Source organism: Drosophila gunungcola, assembly GCF_025200985.1.
Source record: "Drosophila gunungcola strain Sukarami chromosome X unlocalized genomic scaffold, Dgunungcola_SK_2 000036F, whole genome shotgun sequence".
In the NCBI taxonomy this organism is placed as follows: Eukaryota; Metazoa; Arthropoda; class Insecta; order Diptera; family Drosophilidae; genus Drosophila; species Drosophila gunungcola.
The window spans coordinates 263,189-286,238 of record NW_026453188.1 but is presented as its reverse complement, the minus strand read 5'-3'; the positions used below and the strand labels follow the sequence as shown (position 1 = coordinate 286,238).

General features: G+C 38.7%; 1 protein-coding gene across 1 annotated transcript in view; it reads right to left on the bottom strand.

Moving 5' to 3' along the window:
- Nucleotides 1–19,561: 19,561 nt before the first annotated feature.
- LOC128260661 (neurobeachin) overlaps nt 19,562–23,050 on the bottom strand; it is a 183,926-nt gene continuing 180,437 nt past the window's right edge. The window contains 1 exon segment of the mRNA XM_052993823.1: nt 19,562–22,928. Coding sequence (XP_052849783.1) covers nt 22,838–22,928 — 91 coding nt within the window. The 3' untranslated portion in view covers nt 19,562–22,837.

Sequence of the window (23,050 nt, the reverse complement as noted above, 5' to 3'; positions counted from 1 at the left end):
TTTGTTCTCCATATATATTATTTTGTTATTTTTTTATAAAAGCAAATGCAATTTTAATTTCATCCATTATATAATTTCTTTATTTTTAAGTCACATGATGCGTATACTTAATATTCAGGTGTTATATATTTTAAATTTTAATACTTACTATTAAATACATTTAAAATCTTTAGTAGCAGTTTTTTTTTGAATTCATTAATGAAAAAATTTATTATATAGAAATAAGATAAAAGTTAAATTAAAAATAATACCGAAAGCTTGTTTTAAAACAATGTTCTAATGGGAACTTAAACTGAATTTTTGTGCTCAATAACCCAGATTTGTAAAATGCAACATTTGTATATATGTATAAAAAGTAGATTATGTAAGGGTTTGTGGCTCTTCAATATTTATGGCAACATGCTAGCTGCAGCACTCGAGCACTTGAGCCATTTTCGTTGTACGATTTTCCGGCAGCAGTTGACAAATGTCGAGATGGTCGAAGGAAGTAAGCGAATGGTTATTGGATATTGGATATGGGATATGGGAAATCAACGGGAATAATCGTTGCACTAAGTTCATTTGAGCAAATCCACAAATGGATCGTTAACACTTTCAGCTGGAGCGGGAATTGAAATGTGGCTGGATGTTGTGGCTTCGGATTTGTTTTCCCTTAGGGGAGGGAAATTATTTTCATCTCATGCGCTCCCTCATTCCCTATTTGTCCTCCCTTGTACCTTCCCCTAACTAATGGCACTTTAATATTGACTGACTGTCCCAGCCAGTGATGTATCATGGTGTACGCCCTTGCGATGATGTGAACTGCCAACAACTGCAATTTTCGTGTGCGCGAGACTCAAATGACTGTTGCGATGGGGGCAAAATCTGAAAGGCAGGGGGCAATCGAAGGGGACATTGGAATTTTTGGTAACTACATGCTTGAAACCAATCAGAGCATCGAAAAGGAACCCCTCACACAGGCATTTCAATGAAGCCCGAAATCGAAAAGCGAAAAAAATATGTGTATAAATGAATAACGCAAGAAGCCAACGATAGGGACAACGCATGACTGAAACCAAATATGTAATAAAATGCGCCAAAAAGAGAGCAGCCCAAATTGTGGTTTAAGAAAATAAATATGGGCACGCCAAGGATATGCGCCGTTTCGATTTCGTAACGTTTCTGGAGGGAATACTTTATAGGCGAAACTAGTTAGCTTTTCGATGACAGTGACATTTTCGGTATACGGATAAATTACTCTGAAATGCATACTTTTTAATAGAAATGAACGAAGATCTAGTTTTTTACCGTATGTTATATTTGTTTAATTACACTCCCCTTCCTAGTTTAAGTAATCTTTTATATTATTTGGCAGCGCGAAAATAATCAGTAATTGGGACTCAGTAATTCATATTGTCCCTATCTACCTGTTTTAAGTCCCCATCTACCAGTTTTTCGTCTCTATCTACCTGAGCTCGTTTCTCCCTTAATTTCAAGCTTGGCATGCCTTCAGAATCAATGGCCAAATTGAATTACTCTTGTGGACCTTTTCTTTTTCGTCCCACGGGTTGGCTACCACCGGGATGATATGACAAATCTCGACTAGCCGAAAGCCCAGATTGTCGAGCCAAGTGCTGCTATCCAATGTGAAGCACATGGCTGAAGGGACCCGAAACGGGAAAGGGGAAAAGAAAGGGGTTAAGGCGCAAGGCAGGAAACTTCCGTTGGAGTTGCAGCTTCAAGATGCCGAGGGTTAAGAAAGGAGAAAGGGGGAGGGGGGAATGGGGAAAGGGGACTGAAGTTGAGGACGTCGCCCACTTGTGTAAATTGTAGCCAATCATGATTTAATAGATAAAAAACTGAAAGAGTTCAAGTGGATAAAGCATAAAGCGTCATGCACACAAAGGGTATGAGGATGATGATATGCCATCACCCATCACCCATCACCCACCACCCAACACCCGCTCCCCGAGGTCATGGAAAAGGGGCGGGTGGTTTTGGGGGGAAAACATGCAAACCATTTTAAGAGCTCCCCCAGGATCGATCTCGGCTAAAGCTCGGGCTAATAGTGGCCACCGCAATGGAGATACTACGCTGGATGGTCTGGGCGGTGCGGAAGAGATTGAAAATGCCAATGGGAAATGGTAAAGGGAACTTCTTTCCTGAGATATTGAAACAAGACCAAGAAAGAGCCGAGCCGTACGAAAAAAAATAGGAAGGGGATGGCAAAAAGCAAAGGACAAACCAAGTACAGGGGAAATATAGATGGCAATAGCAAGCAAGTCAGCCCTTTGGAAGCCTAGCAGCCTGCATGGAAAAAACCAAACCAAACCAAACCAAACCTAACCAAAGCAACCTACCCCGACCCTCCGTTTTGAAACTCAAGTGGAGTCCTCTTCGGGTTCGCAGACGTTGATGGGGATATTCTAGTTGCCTTGCCGCCAAAATTCCTTGAATCGCTGCTGCTGCTGCTGTCGATGACGGAAATTGATAAACGCGCAAAGGGGAAACGTTGTTGCTCATGGATAGCGCAATCAAAAATCAGCCAGGGGTGTCAGAAAATCGGAGATGCCAGTAAATAGCGGAGGGGAAGGAGGCTCACAATAACCAAAATCAAAATCGAAATCAAAAATTGAGCAGCTTTTGATGACAGCTCAAGTGGCGAAGCAAATGCGAAGCTTTTAGCTATCGATTACGCACACAACAACATTGAGCGGGGTGAGGATGTTGTTTGCGCTACTTTATGGGCGAATCACTATCATTCCCCTTAATTAATCTTGCAGTGGCCCAGGTTTCTCTAATCGCTGGCAGATGTTCTGCACTCGAGAGGAGAATTCGTACAATGTGTCAAGTAAATTCAAATTACATCACCTACGTGACAATGTTCTATAGAAATAGATTATTTAAAATGGAATGTAAAGTACAATAGTTGTGTAGTCCTTGTGTGACAGCTCAAACAAAATTAAACAAAATTTCTTACAACTAGGAAACTATTCACTGTAAAATAACACAAGGCTTTAATGATTTTCATTGAGCCATTTTGAGGCAATATTTAATGGGCTACTGCCATGACCGGAGGCATCAAGGCAGCATGAATTAATCAAATTGCAAAGTGCGGCCAGCAAAAAAAGGGGAAGAAAGCTGAGCCGGCAAAAGAATTCATCACGATTAGCAGGGGCGGTGGGAAAACGGGGCTGGGAAAATGTATAGGGGATGGGTCGGAAAAGCAGCAGCTATGCACTAATGAGCGATAGACAACACAGAACAAAACATTCAGGACTGGGTAAATTTAATACACAAATAGTGTCGGCGGGGGAAAGCGACGAAGAAAATGGCAAGAAAAGTCGGCCAAAGAAAAGTTGGAACTACGATGTAGAAGAAGGGCCAGAGAGCTCACCAAGGAGTTTATTACACAAAAAGGTTATCAAGATAAATACAATATTTAATTGCTCTCGAGGAGGATGCTCAAGAACAGAACCCATCATGGTGTTAAGCTGAAAGAGGCTGGAATGTATGGATACTTTAATAAACTGCACTCCGACAGTGGTGAGTCTGTTTTTAAATAAAGCCTGCAAAGACGGACTTTCATAAATACACAGAACTGCAACTGGCAAGGGAAGCTAAAGATTTCACGCCTTTTAAGCAGGCTGGACACAGATGGACTTCCCCCAGAACCCGGTCTTATTCCCAGCACACAGAACACAGAACGCAGGAGGCAGAAGGCAGGACTTCTCTGCCAGGACAGTCCCACAAACGCACTCAACCTCTCACTCAAAATCCAGCTTCTGGCATCTGGCTTCCAACTTCAACTTCAGTTTCAGCTTTTGGCTAAAACCTCGGTCTGCATATTTCTGCACTCTGCCACTTTTCTGTTTCTGTTTCAGTTTCTGTATTTTTTTTTCTATCGTATGTATGTTTGCTCTTTGGCCAGCCGGAGTAGCAAAAATTGAAACATTTGTATGCAAGCTTTTTTTTCTTTCATACCCTGTAATTGGGATATCGTGCGGTTCAGTAAAAACAATCTGGTTTCGGTTAAGGTATTAAAATTGGCGCATTGTGTATGACACACTACTGACACAATCAGTAAACCAAAATATTGAAATGGTGGGATTTTAAGATAGAAAGCAGTATTATTATTGTAGCCACCCATTAAGTCAGATTATATAAATCTATCATCTAAAAATTTATAATGCCAACATTATAATCATTATTACAGAAAAGTTGAGTTGTGTTACTATTTTCATATTATAAATGGTTATAAGGCAATTGAGTCAATGAGAAAAGTCGTGTCCAAAATGTATTACTACTTTAACAAAGTTCTATTCTGCTCCTAATATAGTAAAATAATTATGGATAGAAAACAACTTTTTCTTTGTTTCGGATATATTGAAATTTCAAACACACACAATTAAAGTTTTGAGTACGATTTAATACAAAATTGAAATGATGAGTGCGTTTTATTTAATATACTCTTTTCATGATCCCTGAAGGGTATTTAAACCATCGGCTTTTGCAAATCCCTTGTTGTTTTGCTGTGTATTTTCCTACTTGTTGTTTTTGTGATTTGTGTGGCTTTCAAATTGCAAAATTTGCCGAGGCTGACATTTTGTTGAACAACAAGAGCAGAGTGGCGCCGGAGGAGAGGGGCAGTGGGAACAGGGACATGCCAGGGAAAAAATAAACCCGCTCATGACGCGGGGTTATATCAATGGATCCGGAGGCGGGAATCAGGGCCGTCTATTGTACGGACGTGGCCTACATCAACATCTCCATTCCCCGATCCACGCACAGTCAGGATTCAGGATTCAGGATTCACGATTTAGAATTTAGGAGTGGGAGACAAAAACGTAGCAAATGGGCACTGAGAAAACAATCGCGCGGGAAAAAAGAATTATATTGATTTTCGAACGGTTCTTGAAATAATACTGCATACGCATCACTGGCAATCAAAAGTATTCTAGTATCGGTTATAAAATGTGGCATCTTTAAGTAAAGCAAATATTTAATTAAAAATATTTGGTTTAATAATGCACGTTTTATTGTACTGTGTCTGCTGGTACTTATGATTATGTAAGCTTCTGTCGTACACAGCATATCACGCAAACAATATTACACTTTCTTCTTCTGTCTTTATCCTCTCGTGATAACACCAAGTAAGCTTAAAACAATTATATAAATGCGTGCACTGTCATTATGTGGTTTGCTGTAATACATTTATAGCCTCTTCTCCGAACCTAATAACATGTAGTTGTTTCATTCTTATTATTCTTACTTTTTAAATTTTTGTAACATAATTTGCTACTTTAGGCGATTTGCTTTATTAAAACATCAGCAGACCTCAAACGATTACCATTCGAATACTATTTGTTTTGGTAATGTTTTTCTTGTCCAAAAGTCGTAAGGGCTTAAATAAAAAGTCCGAATCCGAATCAAACATTTTGTTTTCTTGTCCAAAAGTCGTAAGGGCTTAGATAAAAAGTCCGAAATCGAATCAAAAATGTTGTTGCCACGAATAATATTATTATAACTTAAGTATTCCCAAGCAATGTTGCTTTCTTTTAAATTTTTTAATGATTTTGGTTATATTTCTCCTTGGGTATTTAGCATTTAATTGTGGTAATGTTATATTTTTTTCTCAGTGTTGGCGGGGGCGTGTGGCCTTCATTCTTGCAACCAGTTGCTATCCCCTCGCGCCTCAAACCCACACCCACTGCCACCCAATTTGGCACCCCTTTGCCCGATGGGCATTGACACCTACAATCCGTTTGAATGCTGCTCTCCGTTATCGCTAGTTGCAATTGCAATGAATGCTGCTAGTGTTGCTGCCGTGCTCCTGATGTTGCTGCCTTGCTGATGCTGTTACTGCCGGGCTGATGCTGTTGTCGCATAATTTAAGCCCGACAGAAGGACCCCCAGATAGTAAAGGTGGGAACGGTGCCGGTGGAGGTGTCATCCCGGCATCCCGGCATCCTGGCACCCTGGCACCCTGGCATCCTGGCATCCTGGCATCCGGAGTTGCCTTGGTGATTGCCATAAAGCAACTGCCATACGTCCGCTAGCCCCCTCTCCTCCCACTTGGTGCGAAAATCACGACCACCCGCTTTGCCCTTTGTGTTTCAGCCTGGAAATAGAAGCAAGATGTTTTGTTAGATAACCACCACTGAAAATCTGGGGAAGGGAAATGACAGTTTGGTATTGCCAATAATCTTGAACGCCCAACACATTCTGCACTTTAATTCAATGGTTGTTTTGTCGATTGGAAATTTCCTAATTGGCACAATATCGGTGGCAAATGATGCACGAAATTTGTATCCAAATAGTTGAGAGACTGGTGAAGTAAAATTAATTAAATAATATATCATATTCAGCACTCTTTATTTTTTCATATATTACTTTTGAAAACCTATCGCAAGTTATTTCTCCAAAGAAATGAATATGTTGTCATATTTTTTAAGGAATATTATATTTCGAGCCTCTAACTTACATCATTTTGTTTACTTCAAATCCCTAACTTAAATTCATTTTGAAAATGCATTGATAAGGCAAATATTTTAATTAAATATAAATGAGCGCAAAAAGATATTTTCATCCAAAACATAGATTGATTCAAAAGTTGTCCTTTTCATTGGTATTTTTCTTCTTATTGGCTTTCAGTAAATCCAATTTGCTGGCATTTCACAATTGCACTGCAAAATTCTTTCCCGCACAAATACAGCAAATAGAGCAAACGATAAAAAAAATGTAATCCCCCCAAAAACCAGATCGTTATCCTCCATTGGAAGAGCTCCAGACCGACGCCCATGCAAATTGGCCGCAGGCATTGGGGCAAACATTGATATGCATATAACCTGAAAAAGCATGTATATAGGTATTTCTATACATATATGTAGATGTTATTTGTTATGCAGTCTGGCAGCGGGTTGGTGGGGTGAATATACAGTGCGTTAAATAATATGCTCGAGTGATACCACAGATGCCAAACGATTTTAAAAAGTTTTCTTAAAAGCTATTCCTAGTTCTACTAATATTTCCTCTCAATAATTCTTTGTGGTGATAATGTTTAAAGCGACGCAAAATTGTAATTTGTTGGTTGTGATGTCTAACAAAACCCTAAAACATTCTAAAGAAATTTCAAATTAACAATTGTAACTTACAAATGTGTTCTATTACAAATGTCTAATATTACACTTTTGATACGCACTGTCTACATCCACACGTAGAATGATTAAACAAATATTTGCATTTGCCTGTGGTCCTTGGGTGCCCATTCTACATCCTTTTTTATTCGATGTTTTTAGTTGCTTTGTTGTTGTTTTGTGTTGTGTTGTCGTGTGACAAATCCTTGCAATTACCGTAATGCCAGCGGCCTTGAATTGAAGGCTGAATGGGGGTGGGCGAGTGGAAAGGGGGGGGGGGGGGGGGGGGGGGGGGTGGATATGGGGGGGAGTAGATAGGATGAAAAAGTGGTCATGCATATGCATGAATTTACATGATGGACATATGTCGAGGGACAGGACCTGGGACTTGGCTATTTGATTGCAATTGTGTGTGGGTGTTGGCTCTTTTATTTACGAAATCTAGCTGTGGTTATTCCGGCAAAAGTTCTGCCCTGGTCCCCTGGTTTTTTCCTGTACAAGACGATATGCTTTTCATTATTTTTCCCTTGCCCGGAGAATTATTAGCTTGTGCGATTCAAAAGAGTTCTAGTCTTAGCTCTGAATACTAAGTAGTTGCCCTCTGGATTTGCTCGGTTTTGGAATAATTAAGAGAAGCTGGCACACATGCCATTTACACATGGAAAAATATTTACTTTCTCTATTTAACTATGTATTTTTTTTTTTTTTGTCTCACTAGCTTTTTGGAAACAACGATTGCTAAATTATTATGTTTTTTTTGTTTAATTCAACACATAGGCTAAGCTGGCATCCAATACGTTAAACAAATATAAATAAAAATATTCCGGAAATTTAATTTCCAAGTAAAGTTGGAAAGATACCCAAAAGACGTTATGCAACTTTTGTTGCTCCTCGCAAGATTAATTGCACTCCCCAGGCTGTTTCCTGGATTCTTGAAGGACGATGATGATTCAGCTCCCAGAGCTACCAAAAGTTGGAGATGCCCTGACGATGACAGCCAGCAGGCCAGGTTTTTTTTTTTTTTTGTTTTCTGGGACTGAGTAGGTACTACCCACTGGGAATGGGAACTGGTGGGTCCGGGTTCCGAGTTCCGAGTTTCGAGTTGCAAAACTCGGCCTGCTATGCAAGCTGTTTCAGTTTCGACTCACCAGCTGTCACTTCCCCCTGGCCGAAAATGTGGGCCATAGGTTTCTGTCTCTCTTTCGCTTTGAGCATATCGCCTTTGTTTTGCTCCTGGGAAAAGTATCTGAGGGATCCGAAATGTATCCGTATCTGTTACTATTCCTGTGTCCAGGTAGCAGCGTTTATAACTTGTGCTATGTGCTATGTGCTATGTGCCATTCCTTGGACAGCTTGATTGATTTGTTGACCTTCGGCTTGGAGGGCAATGCAGCTTCGGGCCATGTAAAATAATTCTAAATTTGGTCCTCATTCAGTTTGCCGCCTGGCCAAACGATGATAAATGGTATTCATTGTGTGTACCAGTGTTAAAAGCTGCAATATATTCAAGCTAAATATAAATTTTTCAGCTACTTTCAACACTTTTAAATATCTAACATATTTTAGGATAAAACCAAAACAAGCTTTTTATTTAGTTGTTAAAAATTTAGAAAACAATAGAAGTGTTTGTGTTTTTTGAAAAATCTAAATGTGTATTTTTAAATATATTATCAGACTTTCAAGCGAAAATTAAAAATTCAATTGAGGAAAATGAGTGCAGTATTTGTCAAGCTTTTTCTGCTGCCTTCACTGTTTGATTAAGCTAATTTTTTTCGAGTGAAGTGGTTTTTTTTGTCCATGGGCAACTGTTGCCGCTGCTTTTGGTTTTTGGTTTCGGTAATGACCACGCAACAACAGCCGGAGGAGCAAAGTGCACTTGCCAACGGCAAATGAAAAATGGCCACTCCAGATTCAGCCCTTCAGTCCGTCGACTGTGGACTGCGGACTTGGGTCTTTCCACAGCAACATAAACAACACAGGAGCAACAACATTACTGGTGCAGCAACATCACAGGAGCAACACTCTTAACGAGAGGTCGTCGTTTTGCGGCTGCTACTGCTGCTGCTACTGCTGCTGCTACTGCTGCTGCTACTGCTGCTGCTACTGCTACTGCTTTGCCCCTCGCCAAATTGGAAAATATGTGAGTGCTTTTTGATTTTGTTTTCCCTGCTGTTTTGCAATTTTCCTGCCATATTTCTTCGTGTTGCATCCACTCCGTCAGCGTCTTCGTTTGGCCTTTTTACTCTTGCGTTTTTTTTGTTGTTGCCCATTTTCCCCCACTGTCTGGCCCAAGTCAAGTTAGTCGAGTTAGAAATTGGAAAATTGCACGGCAACCTGGACAGGTTTTTGCAACAAACGTGCCAAAGATGCAGCGCAGTCTTTCATGGCACTCACGTTGAGCGTTGACAATGACAGCAACACCAAGCACTAGCAACAGCAATAGCAACATCAGTAGCTAAAGCAATAAACCTAGCTGACATTTTGATAACGAGCATCCCAAATAGCCAATGGCCAATAAAGATACGAATCACACGGAATGCGAAATGAAAATTCTAATCTCATAAAAATGGCGGAACATTCTGAATGCCAAATGTTCATTTAAACAGAGAATGAAATAGTCAAATTGATAATATCAAAGAAATTGAGAAAGATCAATGGGTATTATCACATTTAAAACCAAAAGATCAGAAATATATCCCATAAGAACTTATATATACTAATAAAGTCAACAGTGTAATTCGTCACTACGTGGACTACCGTCCGCAGTGGCAGAATAAAAGCTCTTGCAGTCTCCACTAATTAATTCAAATCCAATCTCTAATTCTCTCAGAAAGTAATTGCAATGAGAGAACAAATATTCATCGCTGCTGTCAAGTTCCTATTTTAGCGACTTTTCTTGCCCTCAAACACCTGACGTTAAATCAATATCGATCGAATCACTAGAATTCCGCTCTTTCTTTATATATATTTATCATTCACCTTTCCCCCATATATTTTTATACCCTTGCAGAGGGTATTATAATTTCAGTCAGAAGTTTGCAACGCAGTGAAGGAGACGTTTCCGACCCTATAAAGTATATATATTCTTGATCAGCATCACTAGGAGAGTCGATCTAGCCATGTCCGTCTGTCCGTCTGTCCGTCCGTTTATATGCAAACTAGTCTCTCAGTTTTAAAGCTATCTGCATGAAACTTTCCCAAAAGTTGTCTTTCTATTGCAGGTAGTATATAAGTCGGAACGAGCCGGATCGGACGACTATAGCATATAGCTCCCATAGGAACAATCGGAAAAATAAATGAAAAAAAATTATAACTTTGCTGTTTTTTAATTTTTTGTTTAGTTCTTCGACATATAGTAATGGTAAAATATTTCCGATTTACGGTTTAAATTTCATCAAAATCGGACGACTATAGCATATAGCTCCCATAGGAACAATCGGAAAAAATAAATGAAAAAAAATTATAACTTTGCTGTTTTTTAATTTTTTGTTTAGTTCTTCGAGATATAGTAATGGTTTAATATTTCAGAATTACGGTTTCAATTTCATCAAAATCGGACGACTATAGCATATAGCTCCCATAGGAACAATCGGAAAAATAAATGAAAAAAATTATAACTTTTCTGTTTTTTAATTTTTTGTTTAGTTCTTCGACATATAGCAATGTTTAATTATTTCAGAATTATGGTATAAATTTTATCAAAATCGGACGTCTATAGCATATAGCTCCCATAGAAATAATAAAATATATAAAATAACTATCTAATAATTGAGCTGCAAATAATCATAGTTTCAATGTTTTTTTTTAGCACATACTCAAGTAAATCATAATTTAAATGTTTTCAAAAGTATTTAATTAATGCAATAGCTGCAAGGGTATATGAACTTCGGCGTGCCGAAGTTTGCTTTCCTTCTTGTTCCTACTGATTTCCCACCATTTTTCCTCACATTTCCCCCCTAACCCTTTTTAATGCCCCCATTTTGTTCTCTAATTTGGCAGCCATCGACGTGCTTAGCAGTAAAAATATGCAACTGCGGGATTAGGAATGACTTTTACTCCATATTGGGTGGTGATTTGGGGTGCGGATGGGGGCGGAGAATTAAGAGGGAAGGGGGTGGCAAACTCTGGAGACAGCAGCCATGGCTGTGCGGAGTGTCATTGAGAAGTTTCAAGTGGTGAAGCGAGCGGCGGCGTGCAAAAAGTTGGCTGCAGTTGCAGTTGCACTTGGCCCAAGTGGCGGGCGTGGTCATAAAACAAAAAGGGAGGGGACTCCCCACAAGGGGCTTAAGTGTACCCACCTTTACTCACACAAATACACACACACACAGATATCTCTATACAGATATATACACCTGAATCTTAGCTAGACATCGTTGTCATTGTCGTTAGCAAATATATGGCCAAAGAGGATCAAAGAGCGTTGAACGTTCGCAAAAAAAAAAATAATAATAATTGCAGTGGCGGTGGAAACCCCTTTGGGTTTTTTTTTTTCTGTTGGAAAGGCGGCAGAGGACGAGGTCGCCGGATGCACAAGTATGCGTTTGCAAAAAAAAGGGAAGGAAACGACAAGGCAAGGGGGGCTCTGGAAAAAAAACGCAAGGGGGGCGTGTTGGCATTCGTTTTGAAAGTCAAATTCCCCATGCGATGATGAGGATGTTGATGAGGCGGCGGGAAAAGCAGGAGAGCGGGAAAAACGCAGGCGCTAAGCCTCCTTAATGTCATTTGTCATCTTTTGGCCAAGTACCAGAAGGAGCTGCAGTCGGTTCTGTTTGCTATTATGCAAATATTATTTCGTGCCAAAAGCTAGAGAAGGGTGGCCAAAGTGAAAGGTTTCCGAAGAAGGAGTGTCATTTCTGTTACCCACTTCACTTGTATATTTTAAGGCGAGGGGTACGCAAGGGGATGTGTTAAGGGTGAAGAAGGGGTGAAGAAAAGGTGAGAAAGAAGGGAAGAAGAGGTAAAGAAGTGTTAAAGAAGGGGGAAAAGAGGGAGGAGAAGTACGAAAAGAAAGGGTTTAAGAAACAGGCAGCAAGGGGAAGCTCCTTTTTCGGTGCCCACTTCACTTGCATTTTATAATGGAGCAGCAAGAAAAGTTGCTGCTGAAGACAATCAAAATGAAAAATATAAAAAAATAGGTATAGGTTGGCAAGGGGAGCAGCGGGGTGCATAAAAAACAGTGCATCTGAGGAAAACTTATCGAAGGCATTTAACTTTTCTTTATCGACAGCACCCTGGGAGTGGCAACAAAAGCCTGTCAAAGGCACTAGCATTAGTTTCCCGACGCAGCCAATCACAACCCCATTCCTAGTGCTCTTATCACCCTTGAACCCCCTTGAAAAAAAAACAATGCACCCCCCATGGATGCGCTCACTTCACTACTGACTCATCCTGTTTCTGATGTTGTTGATTCGTCGCTTTGTTACGCCATAGCAAAGTGGGAGAACATTTTTAGAAAAAAAAATTGTTTCATTAAATTTAATGTGCCTCATATTAAAAACAAAAAACCTTGATGACCCATCGGTTTCCATTTGGTTAAATCAACTATAAATACAAACAACTATAACCAAAACAATTTAAAATGAAGTGCCGAAAAGGTATCCAAAAATACTTAGTTTTTGAACCATTTATAAAAGTACTTTTGGAACATTAAATATTTAAAAGTTGAAGTAGTGTTTGTATTGTTGGCGTTGGTAGTTTAAACAAATGTTTTGAATTATTGTTATTATTGAGTTTCTTATTTGTTTTTTAGCATTATTGTCATTTTAATGAGATGATTTGCTGTAGTTTAAATTCTTTTGTTTAGTGTATGACCAGCAATTAGTTTCGTAAGAATTTTGCCTGCTGCTGCAATTCGTTTTCATTTTCATCTGCATTGTGAAGCAAGTGTGGTTCTTGAGTTTTCAGTATAAAGCGCACACAAAAGCTAGATGGCTGAGGATGGGAAAATGATTCAAACCCCGTTGGCAATGTTAGAAGAGCGTTGAATTGAAATGAAATGGAACGTGACCAAATTTGGCCACATGTCAATATGCTAATGATGATGTGGCGCCGTCCGCCGCCCTTTATCCCCCAGTAGTAGCCTGCACTATTGTTTTCAGCCTTTGAAACGGCAGCAAAGTCAGCAGCTATACAGAGAGAAGCAACACGAGGAACAACGTCTGCGTGAAAAGCTTTAAGCAAATGGTCAGAGAAATGGGACATGTGTAGAGAAGGGGTTCGTAAGGGGTTTGTAGTGTCAAAAGAGAGAGAGGGAGGAGGTAGGAGGGATAAAGTGAACACAGCGGACACAGCGGACACAGGCATTCCCATTGCCATGGCCATGTTGTGTAATTGGCGGCCCGAAACGAATTGAAATGGGAAATGGCAAATAAATTGAATGAAACGTGTACCGCATCCACTGGGAGTTGAACATGGATGAAAATCAGGCATGTAGAAAGAGAGAGCGACAGAGAGGGAAATGAAAATAAATAGCGAGAGGCAGATAGGAGCACCAACACAGGTGAACGAGAGGGCGTGGCCTGATGTTGACCACAAAGTGGCATTTCCCTTTCCACGTCCGCCTTTCTCACCCACTCCCATTTCCGCTTCCGCTTCCATTAAACATTTACCAACACCATTCGAAGATCACATCGAGGCGGGAAATTCACCGAATTCTGCATTCGGGAAAAGCGGGAAATTCTAGAGAAGCGAACTTCAAAAGTAATCCTTAAATTGTTAGATAAAAGATAAAAACTATTTTCTTAAAGTCTTTTGCATTTATTTTTTCGATTTAAGACAATATATTATTTGTTAAAAAATACAAGAACATATATAGAAAATACAAATTAAAGTATATATTTCAAGTTGAGAACTGCAAGGCTTATTATATATTCGTATATTAATAAATAGTTTATAGCTTGTTATTGTTTTCAATATCTTATGCAAATCTCGTGAATAGAAAATATAACGATTCAGTTTGCCAAATGCTGCGCAGCTTCCTTTAACTTGAAGTCCCTCGGAAATCCTCATAAAGTAGACTGTTCATTGGGTTTCCCCCCACTTTTTTTTTCTAGTGCCAACAGATGTCACTCCATCCCCCCCCCCCCCCCCTCTTTCCTCTGGTGCGTTTTTCTTTTTTAAATAACTTTCTTGGTGCGCTACTTGTTTTTTTTTCCCATTGTTTTCGAGGGCAGGAGGAAAATGCAGAGTCTGTGGCACGATGCCAGCTGAAAGGCAACAAAATCAACAAAGGAGCGGCTAGCAGATAAAGAATTAATTTTGCACAAATACGCTTACATGCTGCGTAATAGTCGGTCGGCAGTTTGCACTTTTCGCCCGATCCTTGCGACGACTCCTACTCCTACTCCTACTTTATATGTATATATATATATCCTATATATGGGTGCGCATATATGTATGCATGGCATGGGGGCCATGCAAATGAAAGGATAAAGGATAAAGGCGGGGGAAATTTGTCTGGTTTGTGCATTAAGCGTAAGCTGCAACAAATGACAGCGGGTCGCGGGGGTTGGCAGAATGGGAAAATAAGAAAAGTGGGTAAAGTGGGGGGGAAATGCGGAAAACGGGAAAATGCGAACAATGGGAACTGAGCCAAAGTCCCGCAGGACAATGACAATTGGCGGGCGTTGACAGTTGCCCAAAAAGAATAAAAAACAGTAATAGTGTTTCATTGTGCATATGTGCACATGGGAAAAAAGAAGAAATTTATTAGAAATAAAAATTCGCTAATTTTAAATTGAGCAATTTAAAGCACCATAAATAAAATAATGGAGGTCAACGGAGAAATTAATAAATATCTTTTTAAAAATTGGAGTGTAAGCTTAAAAAACACGATTTATTATTAGATATGATTTACTTTGCATTTAAATCATCTTTACCAGCAAATTAAAGTCAAAAAGTTGTCGACTATTGTAAAAAAGATTTCATCGTTAAAATAGTTCAATATTAACAAAATACGTGCAAGGCTGTGAAAGTGAAATAAAACTTTCATAATTCTATTTCGTTCAGTGCGTATTTTGGAGTGCGTTTAAGTGTGTGCCAATAAAATCCGCACTCCATAGAGAAAGACGGCTCCTCCGTCGGGGCAACTTTGGCTCTTGTGGCTAACCCAATTTACCTTAATTAACCTGCTGAATATTTCATTACTCAAACATTTCCACACACACACACACACACATGCACACCCACGACCCCGCACACACACTTATCGCTTTCAATTAGGCAGCTCTGACATTTTTACACCCTGTTAGCAAGCACATAAAAATCCCTTCGTGTTTTTCCTTTTTTTTTAAGTTCGCATTTCAATATCTTGCTTACCCCTCCCCCCGCCAAATACAGCACTTGTTTTTGTTGTTTGGCAAAGGTTTCTAATTACTCACCGCAACTGCCACGCCCCGCGGGCGCCCCCTCAACTCACTGGTTGACTGACTTAATTACAAATTGCATTATTTATCGGGCGACAAAGTTCGTCAAACTGCAGAATCCCAAGGACGAAGAATGATAGGGGGGTGGCGGTGGGAAAACGGCAAAAGCACTCGGATTCAGCAGCTCGGCGATAATCGACATTCGAATGTGTGGCAGGTGGGAGAAACCCCCCTGATTCTGCAGCAAATAACTCAACTTTTGCAGTCTTTCACATACAGCAGTTCGGGTTCTTCAATAATACGTACGAGAAACCAAAGTTGCAACTTCGAAGCGAAAGTTTTGGTAGCCTGCAATACCCTTTTAGAAATTGAGCATTATAAAGCATCTAATTTAAATGATATTTTACAACGTTTCATCTCGATTTTGGTCACAATTTACATATTGTTAGGCTAGTTAATTTAATATGAATTCATTAAAACCACAAAAAAGCATAGCAAATGTGTGCATATAGTAAATATTAACTATGTTAAGCCAACAAAGCCAGACGGAACAAGCTTTTGACCAATGAAAAATTAAGTATTTAATGAAGTATTAACGTGGCCAATTACGGCGGAAAATCATAATCCAACTAATCTCATTGAAAAACAGAATCTGAATAAATAAATTCAGCTAATAAGGGTTGTATGTACACTTACAATTATATAAATTACATTCTATTTGTTTGACATCCATTTCATACACCATAATATCCTAAAGTTAATAAAATAAACAAAATGCTATGCTATCAATCATAATTGAATAGGAATGTTAAAAACAAAAATTAAACATGAAATAATAGACTTAACACCGAAATATATGCCATTCATATTATACTGAATTAATTTAAAGCATTGCATGTTTATTGTTTCATGCAGTTATGATGCAGTACTCTAATTTGTACCTCTGTAATGAAAGAAATATTTTTGCTTATTAACACGAATATGATAGCAAAGACTAAAGTTACAAAGTTTTTTTTATTGTTTTAAAATCTTAGGAGGTATTCCCAAGTAGAAAGGATTCACATCACTTTACAATCCAGTGGTATTTTTGGTACCCTCTCGGAAATCCCTTCGAATTTATGTCACCTGGTCAGTTGTAGCTTTTCCTGCTCCTGCCGCTCCTTCCGTTTTTCATGCCACCCCCTTGTGGCGGCACCTTTGTGCATATGTGTGGCTGGTGGTGCGGGTGGTGCAGGTGGTGCAGGTGGTGGTCCAGGCTGGCCCGAGGGAGTGGGGTGGTGCTGAAAAGTATGCTACGCTCTGCGCACATGGCACATAATTGAGTGACAACGTGGTCTGAAACATTTGCCAGGCGGACACCGTCAAGTGCTGGCCAGCCAAAACGGGGTGGACGGGTGGTTGGGTAGTTGGGTGGCTCAGTGGTTGAGTGGGGCGCTCTGTGGGTGGCTTTGTGGGCGGTGGTGTATTCTGGGGCTGCCTTGGCTGGCATCTGATGCAGGGCATTTGAATTTGTAATGAGATTACACACAGACAGAGACGCAAGAGCTATGGCCATACATACATACATACATATATATATATAGGGAGGATACAACACCTGCTGTCTCCCCGTCTTTTTCGCTCTCAACATCGTTTGACTCTCTCTCTCTGTCTCTGTCTCTGTCTGTGTGCCTGTCTCTTGGTGGAGCAACTGTTAATTGTGGCCATAATTAAGGTGACCCCGAACCGGTTGGCCATACGCAAAACGTGACGAGCTCATTAATTTTGTATGCTTTATTTGCCCTCAACTGTCCTGCAACATTTCCCTTTTCGCTTTGTGTCCTTTTTTTTTTTTCCTTTTTTTTTTTTGCTAGTAGTGCCATCTCTATCGCCATCTCTATTGCTATCTCTATCACCATCTCTATCCGAGTCCGAATTCAGTTTGCTTTTTCTCCAGCATTTTGTGTGTTGATTTAAAACCCAGATGCATAGGGCGTCGGATGATGATGGTTATGGTGATGGTGATGATGATGATGATGATGATGATGATGATGGTGATGATGACTCCAGGACGTTGTTAGCGCTGTTGCTGCCACTTGGCTGCTTTATGTCATTGCTGGTTAAGCGATGCGTCTAATTTGCAGCTGCTGCCGAAGCTGGACGGCTCCTGCAAGGCCCCTCCGCCCTCTGCCACGCCCCCTACTTGCCAGGGAAAAATATGCATTCTGTAAGGCGGGCAAAAACGAAAAAAGAATGTGAGAGGAACAGGGGGAGCAAAAAGAAGGATGATGAAACTTTATATACTCTTGGATTTATTGGCAACATTTTATTTCGAAACTAGCATGATCTTTTTTTCTTTTTACCATACGGAAATTGACCAAGTTTCAATAAGTTTAAATTTTTAATAAGCAATCTATGATGATAACTTGTACGGCATTTTGATCTATTTTGGTTTTTTTTTTTTTTTAAATGGATCCTTTAACCATGGGCAATGGAAATTTTCAAGTCTCAAGTACCCAGATGTTAATAATAATTAATTTCTTAAGCAAGAAATTGTATTGTGGTAATCCCTTGTAATGCAAGCTATCATTCAAAATTATGATACACTTGCTTAAAAGGGTATTAAAAATCCACAAGCCGGTGAGAAATTGTTTGCATTTACTTTGGCTTGAACCTAGTTTTTAGTCCTGTTCTTAGTCCTGAAAAATAGTAAATGTAGGCGTCTGCCTGTTGACTGCCACCTGGCTGTGTGGCGGTGTTCCCTCTCTAAACCGCGTTGCTCGTTAATTTTGCAGCATTTCCGCTAGCAATTTTCAGGCAACTCCTGCTGCCTGCTACTTCATCCTTCGTCCTGTATTCCCTACTTGTTGTTGTTGTTGTTGCTGATGTTGTTGCCTCCAACCGGAAATGCAGGAAACGGATATTACACGCTCCAGAAAACACACAGCGGCGGTGGGGAAGCAGTGTTGGTGGGTAACTGGAATAATATGAAAGAGATATGACTTTTGATGACAACGTGGATGTCGGCTGCTACTGCTACTGCTACTGCTGATGTTGCAATTTGATGCATTTTCCGTGTTTAGACAGCTGCCCCCAAAGTTGTCCTTAGCGCCTGGCACTCACCTTTTCTTTTGGCCCTGTTTTTCCTTTATCTTCGCCGCTTTTGCCCGCTTTTGCCCACTCTTCCCGCCCGGCTTTTCCGCTTTTCCCAGCAATTGCAACTGGAAACGCAACTGGAGCGTGCAAAAAGGAGCCAAGAAACGCGAATGAACGAGGCGCTTTAATTGCTTAGCCCATGGAATCGTTGTCTCGCTTTTCAATTTTCGCCTGCTTTTCGTTTTCGTTTTCGTTTTTTTTTTTTTGTGTTTGTATGCTGGCTGGGATTTTTCCTTTCTGGCTGTTCAATTGTTAGGAAAATGAAATTATTGCAAGCTAGCAGAAACGGCGGCAAAACCAGGTCACAGCTGAAAAAGAGGATTTTGGCCAAGATGAATTGACTTTCCATATTCCCTCCCTCGTTGCGCTAAAATAGAAAACAAATTCGATGTTTTGTTTTTTTTTTTTTTTTGTAAGATTTCATTGTTTTTGTAGTTCGGTTTTATTTTTTATTTTTTCTCTTCAGTTTTTTTTGTTTTGCATTTTTGTGTTTCTTTATTGAACATAATAATTTGTTGTTTCGTTTTTTTCTTGTTGTTGTTACTTTTAATGCTTGCTCACTTTCGCTTTTTAAATTTTTAGCTTAAATTTAATTTGAAATTTTTCGTTAACGCTCATTCAACGCGCGACCTTTAATTACTTCCATGCAATTTAATCATTTTTCTGTTTAATAATTAGTTGTGTTTGTGTGTGTTTTTAGGGGGGAGGGGAATGTGGTGTGGGTGTGTAAGCTTAGTTTGTTAGAATTGTAGCGTATTTTAAATTTAATTTTAATATGCATAAATTGTTTGCCCTACGCCCCTCGCTAGCTAACCTTTCGACCTCTCTTTTATGTCGCGTCATCGCTTCTCGCTTAATCATTTCCCGCTTTTGTTTATTATTTAATGTGTTAAATTTTCGCTTGCTTTTATCAAGTTCAATACACGCATTTTGCAAAAAAAAAATGTTTTTATTTTATAATTATATATATAAATAGTTTTTATTTAGCAATATTAATGAACATTTATTTCGTAGCATTATCTTTTTATGTATTTGGTAATTTGTTATTCGTAATTTGTATTTCGTATTTTGCTGTCTTTTGCTTTTGTTGCTGCTGCTGAATAGATTAAATTGTTGTTTTTGGCTCTCTTGTTTGTTATTCTGCTATTTAACAATGTTGACAAAATATATATACACATGTATATCAATATATATTTCGATTGTGTATATGTGTGTGTGTGTGTTTTTTTGTGTGTGCCTGTCTTTAGCTTTAACTTTGCCTGCGATTTACGGCTTTATGCACTAATTTTAAAATGCCTTCTTCCGCCTGTGTAAATAATTATATGAAATAAATCTTGCCCGTGCATGAGTAAATTTCTTACATATTTTTTGCTTTTATTTTTTTTTGTATTTTTCTTTCATTTATAACTTAACTTTTTGCGAAGTTAAATTTCTTTTTGTATAAATTTAAAATTGTCAGCCATTTTGTTGTTTCTTTTTGTTAATAAAAACGTTATGTAATTTATTTATATTTATGTTATGTTTAATATGACTATCGTCTCGATTTTCCAACTTTTTCATTCTCATTAAGTTATATAAAAAGTGCGTAATTAAAAATTGTTGGCGTCCGCAGTTAATATTCATGTTTTCTGTATACTTTCAGTTAGTAGCTAAACTTTTTATACCATATCAAATTAAGATATACACGGCTGTGCGCGCAGAAAAAAAATTGTAGTTACTGCTCGGAGTTCGAGTTTTCTGCCTCGACTTTTCCATCGAGTTCAAGTTATCCGCTTTCGCTTCATTGCGTTTCCTTTAATTTGATTTGATTTGAATTCCTTTTCCTCTTTTCCGTTCGGATGCTTACTTGCTGACTTTCGCATTGGGCTTTAAAAATACTTTACTCTTAGGACCGTTTTCCATGGATTTATGTACAACATTTAAATTACTAATAGTTGTAATTTTTATTCGTCACCTTCGCTTTGTCGCGGTATTTAATTAACTCTTGTGGACTTAACAAAACAAACAAAAATCGTGAAATTAAATGTAAGCTGTTTGCGTGGATTATTATTAAATGTTTATTTATTTATTTAATTTGCTGAGGGTTGTCATTCTAGCTGTTATTAGCATAATGCTTCTTAAATATGTACACACAGAGAGTGGAAAAATCGAATCCGTTCTAATTGCGAATTAAGTTCGTGTTTAAGGTGATAAATTTGGGAGATTTTTAGGATCTAAAAAAAAAAAAATCGCACACAAAAAAAAAAAAATAGTAAATGGAAAAACGTATCTGTTTTAGGGTATTTTCTTCAAGCTCCAGATTAAATCGGACAAGACACAACAATAAGAGCTGGAGAAACGTCCGTGCTTATATGTGTTTATTTGCAAGCGAGGATGATTTTCCAGCTCTACACAACATATTCATACATTCACAATACCTATATGTGGGTTCCAATTTTATTTTGGGGAGGGTTTCTTTCAGCTGGACTTGATTCAATTTGTATCGCTTTTGCGCTTTTACAACCGAATGTGTACGTTTTTAGCCGTAAACTCTATATATACTTGAAGTATGGTTATAGTAATTGCCTAAGCACTCGTTTTATATACAAATCTAATCGGTTAGTGCCAGAGTGGTGCGCCATGGATGGATTGGTTGGTTTTTGTTTTTGGTTGCGAATCGCTTGGGAAAATCAAAGGCAGAATCTGCGGTCAATATATTATAAAAAACACCTCATCCTGGACGTTCATTGATTGGTTTTGTTTCGAGGAAGCCAATTTTTCATTTTGTGTGAGTCGACGTGACATGGGGGGTAGTAGGCTAATTTTGGACGCAATCGAAAATTTTCTCACTTTTACCTAACAAATATAGCTAACAAAAAAATTCAAAGAACAAACAATTGTAGAGAATATACAAAAAAAAAAACAACGAATATATATGTTAAGACTATATTTTGTTTTCGTTTTGTTTTTATTTGTTTTCGCTCTCGTTTCGAAATTAGCGGGCGGTGCAGCATGGCGTATGCGTGATATTTGTGAAACGAGAACGAAAAACGTAATCGCCGCATTCGCTTGGATAAGTTTTGCATATTCCGCTTCCGTTGGCGGATATATCTGTAAGTTTATTTATATATATAAAATGCCTTTTTATATTTGTGTTTGTTGTTATTTATTTATTATATTCTGTGGCTCTTAGCAGCGTTGATATTTTAGTTGTTGTTTGGATTTTAGTTAGCGTTTTTTTTGTTGTAGTTAAGTTGAGTGTTAGTTAGCTACAAATACATATGCGTGTGTGTACTAAAATATCTCGTATCCGCCTCATGCTTCTCTTCCGTTTCCTGCTCCGTTTTACTCTGCCCTCTCTTTTCTTCTCTATTTATCAGCTTTATTGCCTTGGCATTGTCCTTGCTTGGTTACCTTGTTAATGTGTGTGTGTGTGTGTGTGTGTATAAATGGGGTGTGTTTCGGAGTGTGTATGTGTGTGTGTGGATTTGTCACAAAGAACTAACGCTTTAATTAAAAATTGGCTTTCTGCTTTCTCTACCATTTTTCTTCCTTTTGGCCGCTTTAGTTTCATTATTTTCTCCCTTCATTTTCGTTGCGCAGCGTTTTGTTTTTTTTTGTTGTTTAAATTTTTATGAGAACTTTTGCTACGTTGGTATTATAATGCATGTGGAATTAGCTTTAGTTTTAGATTTACTTTAAGATTTATTAACTGCTTATTGCGTTTTATAAACACTAACTTCATTTGTCTTATTTCAACTACTTACTTAAGCCGCCAACTCTCCTCACTTGCCTTCTCCTCCGTCGATATCCCCTTGTTTTTGCCGTTTACCTTTTGCTTTTGCCTTTGCCCTCCTCCATTTTGCCATAACTTAACATACATTTTGTTAATACTAGTAAAAAAAATGTTTTCATCTTCTGTTCTGTTCCGTTCTCTTTTTTTTTGTTGTTACTTTTTTTTTTTGACTGGCTTTCATGGGCCAAACACACACTAATGCACAATTAATACTAGACAAAAAAAAACATAGTTTCGCTTACTAGCCTAGAGTTGTAAAGGTCTATATAGAAAAAAACCGATCCTCCATCCATGCCATCTTTTTTATAAGTACTTCGTAGTTGCTTTGCGATCGTTTCCATATTTTATTTCCGTTTCTGTTTTCGTTTCCGTTTCCGTTTCTGTTTCCATTTTCTTGGCCTCTGTTAACTGGCGAGTCGTGGGTTGTTGGAATGTCAAAGCGTCCAAACTTAGTAGCGCTGCTGGTACTCGTGGTGCCAGCGGTTGAAGTCGATGTGGAATACTATGATCGAGCCCGTCGAAAGTCCGGCCAGAAGGTATCTATATAGATAAGAAGGGGACGAAAGGTAGAAAAGCGGGGAAAGCAAGGGGTTAAAAACGGTAAAAAGCGACCCTTACTAAGATAAAAGTTGATTGTTAAATATAATGGAAAAATAATTTAA